Consider the following 11378-nt stretch of genomic DNA (forward strand, 5'->3'; position numbering starts at 1 on the left):
GACATGGCAAACGTCCTGGGCCTGGGGCCACCCAAGAGATTGCCCCGCTCCTGGGAGGGTGAGGGGAACCCTTCAGGAAGCAGTCATGTGTTCAATAATCCGTTTCTATTCACTGGGCCCCAAGGAGACAGAAATTCTGCAGGGACAAAGACTGCAATGCCAGAGATTCACCAGCAGAGGGTGGATGTGGAACTGGACTCTGTGTGTGTGTGTGTGTGTGTGTGTGTGTGTGTGTGTGTGTGTGTGTGTGTGTGTGTGTGTGTGTGTATGTAAACGTGTGGTGTGCCAGTCCTGGGACTTGAATTCAGGGCCGGAGCGCTATCCCTGGGCTTTCTCAAGGTTAGTACTCTTCCACGTGAGCCACAGCACCATTTCTAGCTTTTTCTATGTATGTGGTATCGAGGAATCGAACCTGGGTCTTCGTACATGCTAGGCAAGCACTCTACCACTAGGCCAAACTCCCAGCCCAGCACTCTACCACTTTGAGCCACAACGCCACTGCCATTTTTCTGGTGGTTCACTGGAGATAAGAGTCTCACAGATTTTTGTGCCCAGCCTGACGTTGAACCACGATCCTCAGATCTCAGCCTCCTGAGTAGCTAGGATTTCAGGTGGGAGCCACTGACACCTGGCTTCTTTTGTCTTTTCTTTTTTCTGTGTCAGTCCTGGGCTCTACTCAGGACTTGGACCTGGGTCTGGGCACTGTCTCTTATCTCTTTTATCTCAAGGCCAGTGCTTTTCCACTTGAGCCACACCTTTACTACTGATTGGTGGGGGGGAGGGAGTGCATGCACAAGCTCGTGTGCCAGCCAGTCCTGGGGCTTGAACTCAGGCCCTAGGCGCTGTCCCTTAGCTTTTCCCCTCAAATCTGATACTCTACCACTTGAGCCACCCCTCCATTTTCCACTTGTTGCTGCTTAATTGGAGAATAATCACAGAGTTTCTTACCTGGCTTTGAACCACAGCCCTCAGACCTCAGCCTCCTGAGTAGCTAGGATGCCAGGTGTGAGCCACGAGCACCCCACTGCCCACACCCCTCCATTTTTGTCCGTGAAGGAACAGAGATAAATGCAATCTCTGCAACAGCAAATAGGGGTTGAGATGCAGTCAGTCAATCTCGCTTTAGCACCTGGAGCGCCTCCATCTTTTTCCCTACACCTCACTGTGGAACCTCAGGTTGGTGGGGGGCAGGGTTCCCTGAGATTTCTCTAGGCCCAGGATGCAGAAGGTGACCGATGGAAAGAGAGGTCTATCGGGCCAATCCCTCTCTTTCCCCAGCCTTTTATGGCTGCCACCTCAATCCACACACCCGAGCCTTGCCTAGCCTGTTCTCTAAGTGTAAATATAGATTTTGAATTTGCCTAATTTATGAATCTTCAACCCTGGGCCACCACCATCCTGAGTTCTGTCTCCTTTTTCTACATAAAGCCTTTGTCTTCTTATGCAAATGATCCTTGTCCTGCCATAGAAGTTTCTAGGGCAAAAGGGAAGGGGAGAAAAAAAAAAAAAGAAGAAAAAAGAAAGCCTTATGGAAACTTTGGCAATGCATTTCTTTGTCTTTGCATATTTCCAGGACCTCATTTTGGCAGTGAACCAACTCTGGGCTGCACCCCAGTAACCTCAGCTTCATTTGAAGTTCATAAACTTTTGTTCAGAGGGGGAAAAAATATATATATATATATATATATATATATAAATATATATATTCTCTTTTGGTCAATTGTGGGGCCTTGAGCTCTTTTGCTGAAGGCTAGTGCTCTACCACTTAGAGCCACAGCTCCACTTCTAGCTTTTTGCTGGTGGTTGGAAATAAGAGTCTCCTAGACTTTCCTGTTGGGGCTAACTTCAAACCCTGATCCTCAGATCTCAGCCTGCTGAGTAGCTGGGGTGATAGCCGCTGTGCCCAGCTTATGTGTTTGCCCTTATGCTGGGAATAGTATCTGCCCTATTTCCCCCGTGCGCGTGCAAAGCAAGTACAATTTCCCCTTGGGTAGATGTAGAAGAGGAGGCTCAGAGGGAGAGGGGTTAACAAGATTTCCTTCGTGTCTTTGCCTTTCCTTAACACCACACACACCCAAGCATATCCTTATCTTGATTAGAGATGACTCACAATGAAATTGTAGCAACAGTAATAATGATGATGATGATGATGATGATGATTACCAACGCTGTGTGTTCTAAAGACCTGCTAGCGTAGTCCTGGTTGACACCATTAAAGCAATAGCTTTGCTTATGTTGTTCTAAACCCTCCTTCAAAGGAGTTAGTTAACTTATTGACCTTTCCTAACAGCAAACAGGTCCCCACCAACCAATCCCTGATGTGGTTTGTCCCTCAGCAACCAAGCTGGATTAGCATCCGGGTCCTTAAGGTGTTGGTGCTGGGGAGGAGAGGGGTGGAGCTGTAAGGGGCGGGGCCTCCCGGGAGGCAGGTAGGTCATTGGGAAAGCAATCATGTAGGCAACTCCGGAGGCTGAGATCTGAGGATCCTGGTTCAAAGCCAGCCTGGGCAGGAAAGTCTGTGAGACTCTTCTCTCCAAGAAACCACCACCAAAAACAAAAGCCAGAAGCTAGAGGTGTGGTTAAAGTGGTAGAGTACCAGTCTTGAGGGGAGGGAAAAAGCTAAGAGACAACGTTTAGGCCTTTCAGTTCAAGTTCTAGGATGGGCACACCACACATGCACCCCCCCCCACACACACACACAGCAGCCAATCCACATGTTCTATTTGGGGGGATCAGTCCTGGGGCTTGAACTCAGGGCCTGAGTGCTGTCCCTGAGCTCTTTTATTCAAGGCTAGTGCTCTATCAGGTTGAGCCACACAGCCCCACTTGCAGTTTTCTGGTGGTTGATTGGAGATACGAGTTCTTCAGCGCCCAGGCTGGCCTCGAACCGTGATCCTCAGATCTCGGCCTCCTGAGTAGCTAGGATGACAGGTGTGAGCCACTGGTATCCTAGACATCCAGATATTCTGTCCCCGGAGGAGAAGCAGGTGCCAGCTCAGGGGTGACAATGGGGTTTGTGTGGACTGAGGGAGGGTGTGGTCCCAGGCAAATGAGCCGGAGCACCCACAGATATAAAGGACCCCCGTGAGCTCTGCCTCCACCGTCAGGGCTGCCAGCATGGAGGGAAGCCTGGAGCACCTCAGCCTGAGGAGCGAACCAGAAGGATCAGGAGACAAGCAGGCCGTGGCCGAGCTGCGGGAGCTGGCAGTAAAATGGTTTATGGACACACAGGCCCCTGTCATCCTGCAGAACGGGGTGCTGCCCCCCTGGTTTCACGGCTTTATCACCCGCAAGTAAGGCTCGGTTTCCCCGGGAGCTGCTGAGTCCACCTGGGCAGAGGACGCAGCCTCTGCAGGGCCTTGTTCACCTGATAGTGGCTGGTGGGGGGGGGTGGTGGCGTGAATTCAAGTCCTACTCCAGAACCCCGAGTCCACACCAGGGCACACTGACAGCCTCCGAGGTGATTGGCTCACACCTTGTGTGTGTGAGGTTTTCTTTTAGTTTGAACTCAAGGCCCCTCTCTCTCTCTCTCTCTCTCTCTCTCTCTCTCTCTCTCTCTCTCTCTCTCTCTCTCTCTCTCTCTCTCTCTCTCTCTCACCAATCCTTGGGCTTCTTTTTGCTCAAGGCTTGAGCCACAGCACCACTTCTGGCTTTTGCTTTTTCTGTGGTACTGAGGAATCGAACCCAGGGCTTCATGCATGCTAGGCAAGCACTCTACCATGAAGCCACATTACCAACCCACTGCAGGCTGGCACTCTACCACTCAAGCAGCACCTCCCCTTCTGGCTTTTGGCTGGTTCATTAGAGATGACTCACAAGCCTGCCAAGGCTGGCTTCGAACCTCCTGAGTAGCTGCGATTACAGGTGTGAGCCACTGGCTCTCAGAGTTTTGTTTTTTTTCTTTTCTTTGGTGCTGGTCCTAGGACTTGAACTCAGGGCCTGGATGCTGTCTGAGTTCTTTTTGCTCAGGGGTAGGTAGCAATCTAGCACTTGAAACATGGTTTCACTTATGGCTTTTTTTCTTGCTGCAGTTAATTAGAGATAGGAGTCTCATGGATTTTCCTGCCCCAGCTAGCTTTGAACTATGAACCTCAGATCTCAACCTCCTGAGTCACTAGAATTGCAGGCTTGTGCCACTGTACCTGACTCACCCAGGACGTTTAACAAGCTGTCAGTGGTCTTTCTTTTCTTTTTTCTTTTATATTTTTGTGGAACTCTGGACCTGGGCATTGTCCCTGAGCTCTTCTGCTCAAGTCTACCACCCTACCCCTTGAGCCACAACCCCATATCCCATTTTCTAGTGATTATTGGGAGAGTCTCAGGTTCTTTAGTGCCCGAGCTGGCTTTGAACCATGATCCTCAGATCTTAGCTTCTTGAGTAGCTAATATTACAGGTGTGCATCACTGCACCCAATTTCTTTTTCTTTTTTCATTTTGTTAATCATAGGGCTTGAACTCAGGGCCTGGGCACTGTCCCTGAACTCTTCAGCTCTAGGCTAGTGCTCTACTCTTTTGAGCCACAAGTCCACTTCTGGTTTTCTGGTGGTTTATTGGAGATAAGAGTCTCACAGACTTTCAAACCCAGTCTGGCTTTGAACCACAATCCTCAGCTCTCAGCCTCCTGAGTAGCTAGGATGACGGACGTGGGGTAGCAGTGTCCGGCTTTGTCCCTGGTGTTTTGTAAGGCTGTGCCCCTGTCTGCTCAACAGGGCCCAAGAGTTTCAGGTCTGAGAATTGTGAGCTCCTCTCGTTGCCCTGCGCCGTTGCATCCCCAGATGCTACCGCTCAGGTGGGGGAGAGAGTGGCTGGGGCTGCTGAACTGTGAGACAGACAGCAGATTGTGCAAATGGACACACCCAGACCAGCCAGATGCCAGTGGCTCACGTAGGAACCTCGTGTAGTGTGCACAGCACACAATCGTACCTAGCAATCCTGAGGGAAAAGTTCCCTCCCCTTCCCTTCCTTTTCTCTTTTGCTCATAGTGGGACTTGAACGCAGGGTTTTGCACGCTTGCCTGTCAGGGGCTTTTTTTGTGTATGTGATACCAAGGAATCTAACCCAGAGCTTCATGCTTGCTAGGCAAGCACTCTACCACTAGGCCATGCTGTTGGTCCTCACCCTTCTTCTTCTTTCTTCTTCTTCTTGCCAGGCCTGGGGCTTGAATTCAGGGCCCGAGCACTGTCCTTGGGCTTTCCTCAAGGCTAGAGCTCTACCACTTGAGCCTCAGCACCACTTCTGGCTTTTTCTAAGTATGTGGTACCAAGGAATCGAACCTGGGTCTTCGTGCATGCTAGGCAAGCACTCTACCACTAGGTCAAACTCCTGGCCCCAACGTCCAGCTTTTTTTAATGTATGTGGTACTAAGGAATCGAACCTGGGTCTTCATGCATGCTAGGCAGGCACTCTTACCACCAGGCCAAACTCCCAGCCCCTCACCCATCTTCTTAAGTCTCCTGTTGTAGCTGAGTGCCTGTGGCTCCGGTGAGGCCAGGCCTATAACTCATCAAGTATTGTTCTGCCAGACAGACAGAAGAGCTCCTCAGAGACAAAGCTGTGGGCTCCTTCCTCATCCGCCTCAGTGACCAGGCCACCGGCTACATCCTGTCCTACAGGTAAGGGGAAAATCCCACCAGAGGGGGACAGCTGGCCTTAGTGTCCACCATGGAGCCTTCTCCATGAGCCCAAAGGTCCAGCGAGTCCATACTGCTTGTTTTGCTGGGCTCCAAAAGATCCCTTTAGAAAAACACTGGTCTATGCTAGGAAATATCCAGAAAGGTCATTCCTGGAGGTCAAATGGCCGGGCGCCAGTGGTTCACATCTACAATCCTAGCTACTCCAGAGGCTGAGATCTGAGGATCTCAGTTCAAAGACAGCCCCAAGAAGACAAATCCAAGAGACTCTTATCTCCAACTAACCAGAAAAAAAAAAAAAGTGTTCTAAAGCGGGAAGTGGAGATGTAGTTCTAGTGCTAGAACGCCACCTGTGAGCACGAAGGCTGGGTGAGATGGTGAGGCTCTGAGTTCAAGTCCTGGTAGTCACACACACACACACACACATACACACACACTTGAGGCTCCTTAGAGAGAATGGCAGCCAGGCATGGCCTCAGTGCTCAGACTGCAGGCCATAAATGGTGATCCATTCAGATTCCTGCTGTGCTGGAGCCCCCCAGACGCCCAGGGGGGACTGGGAATCTTGCCTAGAGGTTCAGTTGGCCGGGTGCAGGGGCTGAGGTCTGAGCACTGGGAATTAGAGGCTCATGCTTTTGCCTGGACTGCTCTCAGCCTTTGATCCACCTACATCCGCTTCCTGAGTAGCTGGGACGACAGGGTGAGCAACCGTGACACATGTTTGTCATTTTAAGTCTAGTTCATTTTGTTTTGTGAAATGCTAGGCACTTGTAAACAAATAACATTTTGCGGAGGGGGGAGGCAAATCTGACCTTCAGTGCCTTTTGTTCCCATTTGTTGGCTCAAGGGTGGCGCTCTACCACTTGAGCCATGTCTCCAGCGCTGTTTTTTGCTACTCGGTTGGAAATGGAGTCTTGTGGACTTTCCCGCCCAGGCTGGCCTTGATCTTTGATCCTCAGATCTCAGCTTCCCGAGTAGCTGGGATGACAGGCGTGAGCCACCAGCACAAGATAAGACCTTCAGAAGAATGTCAGCTCATAACAAAAGAAAACAAAGAAAGAACGAGATGTGAAAGAGGGGGTCGCTCCCTGAGCTACAGCGGCTGTGTCTGTTGACAGGGGCAGCGACCGCTGTCGCCATTTCATCATCAACCAGCTGTGGAACCGGCGCTACCTGGTCTCAGGGGACACCCTCAGCCACGGAACCCTGGATGAGCTGGTGCGACATTACCAAGAGGCGCAGTTTGAGCCATTCGGGGAGACCCTGGCTGCTGCATGTCCCCGGGTAGGTCCTCTTTGTCCGCCGGGGTTTGGGTGGCAGGGCAGGGTGCCTGGGCTGGGGCTGGCATTCTCTGGGTCCTGCTATCTGAGGGGCCTGGCTCTGACATCACCAGCCCTATTTTAATAAATGCAGCCAGGTGCTGGGTGATGGTGGCTCACGCCTGTCATCCCAGCTACTCTAGAGGCTGAGACCTGAGGATCACAGTTCAAAGCCAGCCCAGAAAAGAAAGTCCATGAGACTCTCATCTCCAACAAACTACTCAGAAAACGCTGGAAGGGCTCACATGGCAGAATGCTAGCCTTAAGCAACACAAGAAGCTTAGGGACCGTGCCCTGAATTCAATCCCCAGGACCAGAAAAGGAAGGAAGGAAAGAAGGAAGGGTGGGAGGGAGGGAGGGAAGGACAGAAAAGGGGAGAGATAAAGGGCTGGGAGTGTAGCCTAGTGGTAGAGTCTCACCTAGCATGCAGGAAGCCCTGGGTTCGATTCCTCCGTACCAGATACACAGAAAAAGCCAGAAGTGGCACTGTGATTCAAGTGGTAGAGTGAATGCTAGACTTAAGTAAAAGAGGCTCAAGGACAGGGCTCAGGCCCTGAGTTCAAGCCCTGGGACTGGCAAAAAGAAAAAAGAATGAAGGAAGGGAGGGAGGGAGAGAGGGAGGAAAGCAGAGGCCGGGAGCTTGTTGTGAGACCATGGCTGGCAGCTGGCCGCAGTTGTCTGACATGGCACTTGCTGTGTCTCCCCGCCCCCCCTCCAGCTGGAGGACAGTAACGTGTATGACGCTGTCACCCTGGGCCTCCATCAGCCTAGCGTAGGTGGTCCATCACTCATGACGCCCCCTGTGGCGGCCCCGGACAGGGCCCCCAGCCCCCGGCCCCCGGCGAAGCCTCAAGTGTCCTTCCTGCACTCCAAGAGAGGCGTGGACAATGCTCCCCAAGGGCTCTCCAAGGCAGACAGCGTGGAGGTGAGGAGGATTCACGGGAGGGTGGAGGAGGGGGCCAGAGAGGCCTGGTGAGTGCCATGTGCGGAGATATGTGGCCTGCCAAGACTGCCCTTGGCCAGTTGGGTTTGTTTCGAGCCTATGTGTGGGGCCACTTCTTTACTGTGTGACTTCAGACAAGTGAGGCAACCTCTCTGAGCCTGTTTAGCATGCCTGAGCAGAATGCTATGCCAGGGGCCACTGCTTCCGCCTGTAATCCCAGCTACTCAGGGGGCTAAGATCTGAAGACTGAAGTTCAATGCCAGCCCAGCCCCCCTGCGCAAAAAAAAAAAATAAGTTTATGAGACACTTATCTCCAGTTAATCAACACAAAGCCAGAAGTGGAGCTGTGGCTCAACTGGTAGAGTACCTACCTTGAGTATGAAAGCTTGGGAACAGAGCCCAGGCCCCAAGTTCAAGTGTCTGGACTGGCACATAAAATGAATGAATAAATAAGTAAGTAAATTCCTAAGATCACAAGACCTGGCAAGGACTCTGAATGTCAGGTGTCCACCCTTGCTTGGAAAAGTTAGGTAAACTGAGGCTCTGAGGCTGCAGGTCCTCAGAGCAAGCAAGTTCAGCCAGCTTGAAGATGTCTGAGCAATGCAATGCTCTTTAAGAGGCTTTCTCTCTGCTTTTTTCTTTTTTCTTTTCTTTTTTTTTTTTTTGGCCAGTCATGGGCTTGAGCTCAGGGCCTGAGCACTGTCCTTGGACTTTCTCAAGGTTAGAGCTCTACCACTTGAGCCTCAGCACCACTTCCGGGTTTTTTCTATGTATGTGGTACCGAGGAATCGAACCCGGGTCTTCATGCATGCTAGGCAAGCACTTTAACCACTAGGCCAAACTCCCGCCCCCCCCCCCTTTTTTTTTTTTTTTTTTTTTTTTTTTTTCTCCTCTGCTTGTCTCTGTGCCAGCACTGCAGCTTAAACTCAGGGTCTTGAACTCTTGTCTAGCTCAAGTTTAGCACTCAACTACTTCTGGCTTTTGGCTGCTTTGTGGAACATAAGATACTCACAGACTTTCCTGCCCAAGCTGGCTTTTTTTTTTTTGTCGGTGGTGGGGCTTGAACTCTGGGCCTGGTGTTGTCCCTGAGCTCTTCAGCTCAAGGCTACCACTCTACCCCTTGAGCCACTGTGCCTCTTCTGGTTTTCTGGTGGTTCATCGGAGATAAGAGTCTCATGGATTTTACTGCCCGGGCTGGCTTTGAACCGTGCCTGACTCACACCCCCACTTCTGCCTTTAAGTTCTCTCCCCCCCTCCCCCAGGCCCCCACCAGGATGCCCCCGCTTCCCGAAAGGAGTTCCTCTTTCCTGGATGAGCCTCCTGCAAGTTCCAACGACATTATCTATGCAGACATAAGAAAAATGAACCATGCCCGATCAGGCCTGGGGCCTGAGACGTCCAGCCAGCCAGTGCCACTTCCCGCTGGCAGCCAGGCCTGCTCCCCGGGCCGAGAGACCCTAAGGAAGCGCCCGGATGGAGACTCGAACAAGGCTGAGGGCCTTGACCAAGGTCGGCCAGCATCTCCCGCTGCCTTGGGCTTCATCCTGGCCCCCAGCTCCGAGGCCACAGAAGCCCAGCCAGGTACCTGGAGGCAGAGGTTTCTGAAGACGAGTCCTGAGGCCCCGTCCAGCCCCGAGGGCGGCTCTGCAGAAACCTATGAGCTGCTGCAGACAGCCGGCCTCCCGGAGGCCCCGGAGGCTACAGGCCATGGCGGCTGTACTTATGAGCAGATCCCAGCGTGCAGGGGGGGCTCTGCCTGGCCCCCCCAGCTTCCAGCCAGTGCCCTCTATAGCAAACTGTCTGAGCCGGTGGATTGTGGCTATGACAGGATCTTTGGGGCTTCAGGGGGCCTCGGAAACACCTACGAGCAAATTCCAGAAGACAAGGCCAAACTGACCAGACGGACCCCCAAGGTGAGCTCGGGGTGACTGTCAGCCTGGAGCCCTCAGACCATGAACCAGACAGGTTTCTAGAAGCACCTAGAACTTTCCAGAAAGATAGATACCTGCTGCTGGTAGTTGAGGTGGCGGTGAAAGGAACTGCTGTTAGGCTGGGGGTGTGAGATGGGTGGGGGTATGAGATGGGTGGGGGGGTGAGATGGATGGTGTCTGCTGGGCATGGGGGCTCACGCCTGCCACCCCAGCTACTCAGAAGACTGAGATCCGAGGAAGCCAGCCCAGGGCAGAAAAGTCTGTGAGACTCTTCAGTAAACCAGCAAAAAGCTGGAAGGGGAGGGGTGGCTCAAGTGGTAGAGCACCAGACTTGAGTGAAAAAACTCAGAGACAGCAGCACCCAGGCCCTGAGTTCAAACTCCAGGACAGACGACAGACAGACAGACAGACAGACAGACACACACACACACACACACACACACACACACTTCTGCTTAGGGTAGAGCTTTTCCCCACCAGAGTCACTTCTACATTTGCTTTTCCCATGCGTGTGCATGTGTGTGTGTGTATGTGAGTCCTAGGGCTTGAACTCAGGGCCTGGATGCTGTCCCTGAGCTTTTTCACTCAAGCCTCGTGCCCTACCACTGGAGCCAAGGCTGCATTTTTGACTTTGTGTAGCTCACTGATGATATGAACCCTGATCTTCAGAGCTCAGCTTCCTTTGTTGCTACAATAACAATCCTGAACCTGGCGAATCCTTAGCTCCTTTTTTTTTTTTTTGGAGGGAGAGACTGGTATTTGTCAGTTGTAGGGCTTGAACTCTGGACCTGGGTGCTGTCTCTCTCTTAGGTTTTGTGGTCTACCACTACTTGAGCCACAGCTGGCCTTTCGTCTTTTTGGCAGGTTAATCAGAGTTCATGGACTCTCCTGCGCAGGCTGGCCTCAAACTGTGAACCTCAGATCTCAGCCTCCTGAATAGCTGGGATTATAGGCTTGAGCACCAGTGCCCAGCAACCCCCAGTTTTTTTCACACTCCTCTCCTTCCTCCCTTACTTAGCCAGAAGAGGGCAAATTGTGCCTTTGCAGGGCTGTAAATGGAGTTTTAGACAATGGGAGAAGGCAGGGGTGGTGGGGAGGTGGGGAGACACAAAATCTTATTTCTTGACATTGGGTTACTACTGAGGGCTCTGAGCCCTTTGGAGAACTTGGCACCCCAATATCTCCTTCCTCCCACAGCCTGACAAACTCCGGAGGCTGTTTGACAAGAAGCACAGATTCTGAGGAAGGCCCAGGCATGTCGAGATGGTTCAAAGGCTCATCTGAAGCCCATCCTTAGACCCAACCAGCCACAAGGGAAGCAGGCTCAGGAGACACAGCCCGAGACTGGGCTGGGGAGGAGTGGCTCAACTGGTAGAGCGCTACTTTGGGTGAAAAAGCAGCTCAGCGGGAGACAGAACCTTGGGCATGAGTTCAAGCTCCAGAGCGGACAGAAAACAAAAACTGACCAAGCCTCTTCTTGAGATCCTAACAGTGAAATCCCAGAAAGTCCAGGGGAAAGAGGGGAAGAGCCAGGAACCCCAACTCTGCTCTTGCC

At 52.1% G+C, this 11378-nt stretch overlaps 1 protein-coding gene across 1 annotated transcript; it reads left to right on the forward strand.

The window, feature by feature from the left end:
- Nucleotides 1-3117: 3117 nt before the first annotated feature.
- Sh2d7 (SH2 domain containing 7) lies at nt 3118-11366 on the forward strand. Its single transcript, XM_090321598.1, has 6 exons — nt 3118-3293; nt 5523-5612; nt 6749-6914; nt 7668-7874; nt 9155-9805; nt 11021-11366. Exons 1-6 carry the CDS (start codon nt 3118-3120, stop codon nt 11063-11065), a joined length of 1335 nt encoding a protein of 444 aa, XP_090177724.1. The 3' UTR covers nt 11066-11366.
- The last annotated feature ends 12 nt before the right edge of the window (nt 11367-11378 follow it).

Source organism: Megascapheus bottae, chromosome 30, assembly GCF_031878675.1.
Source record: "Megascapheus bottae isolate mThoBot1 chromosome 30, mThoBot2.hap1, whole genome shotgun sequence".
Classification (NCBI taxonomy): Eukaryota; Metazoa; Chordata; class Mammalia; order Rodentia; family Geomyidae; genus Megascapheus; species Megascapheus bottae.

Bases quoted from the DNA above. Each gene is read 5' to 3' on its own strand.
- Sh2d7 (XM_090321598.1), top strand. From the start codon at position 3,118: ATGGAGGGAAGCCTGGAGCACCTCAGCCTGAGGAGCGAACCAGAAGGA. The intron at 7,875-9,154 runs GTGAGGAGGATT...CCCCTCCCCCAG, and splicing joins CCAAGGCAGACAGCGTGGAG to GCCCCCACCAGGATGCCCCC. The intron at 9,806-11,020 runs GTGAGCTCGGGG...TTCCTCCCACAG, and splicing joins TGACCAGACGGACCCCCAAG to CCTGACAAACTCCGGAGGCT.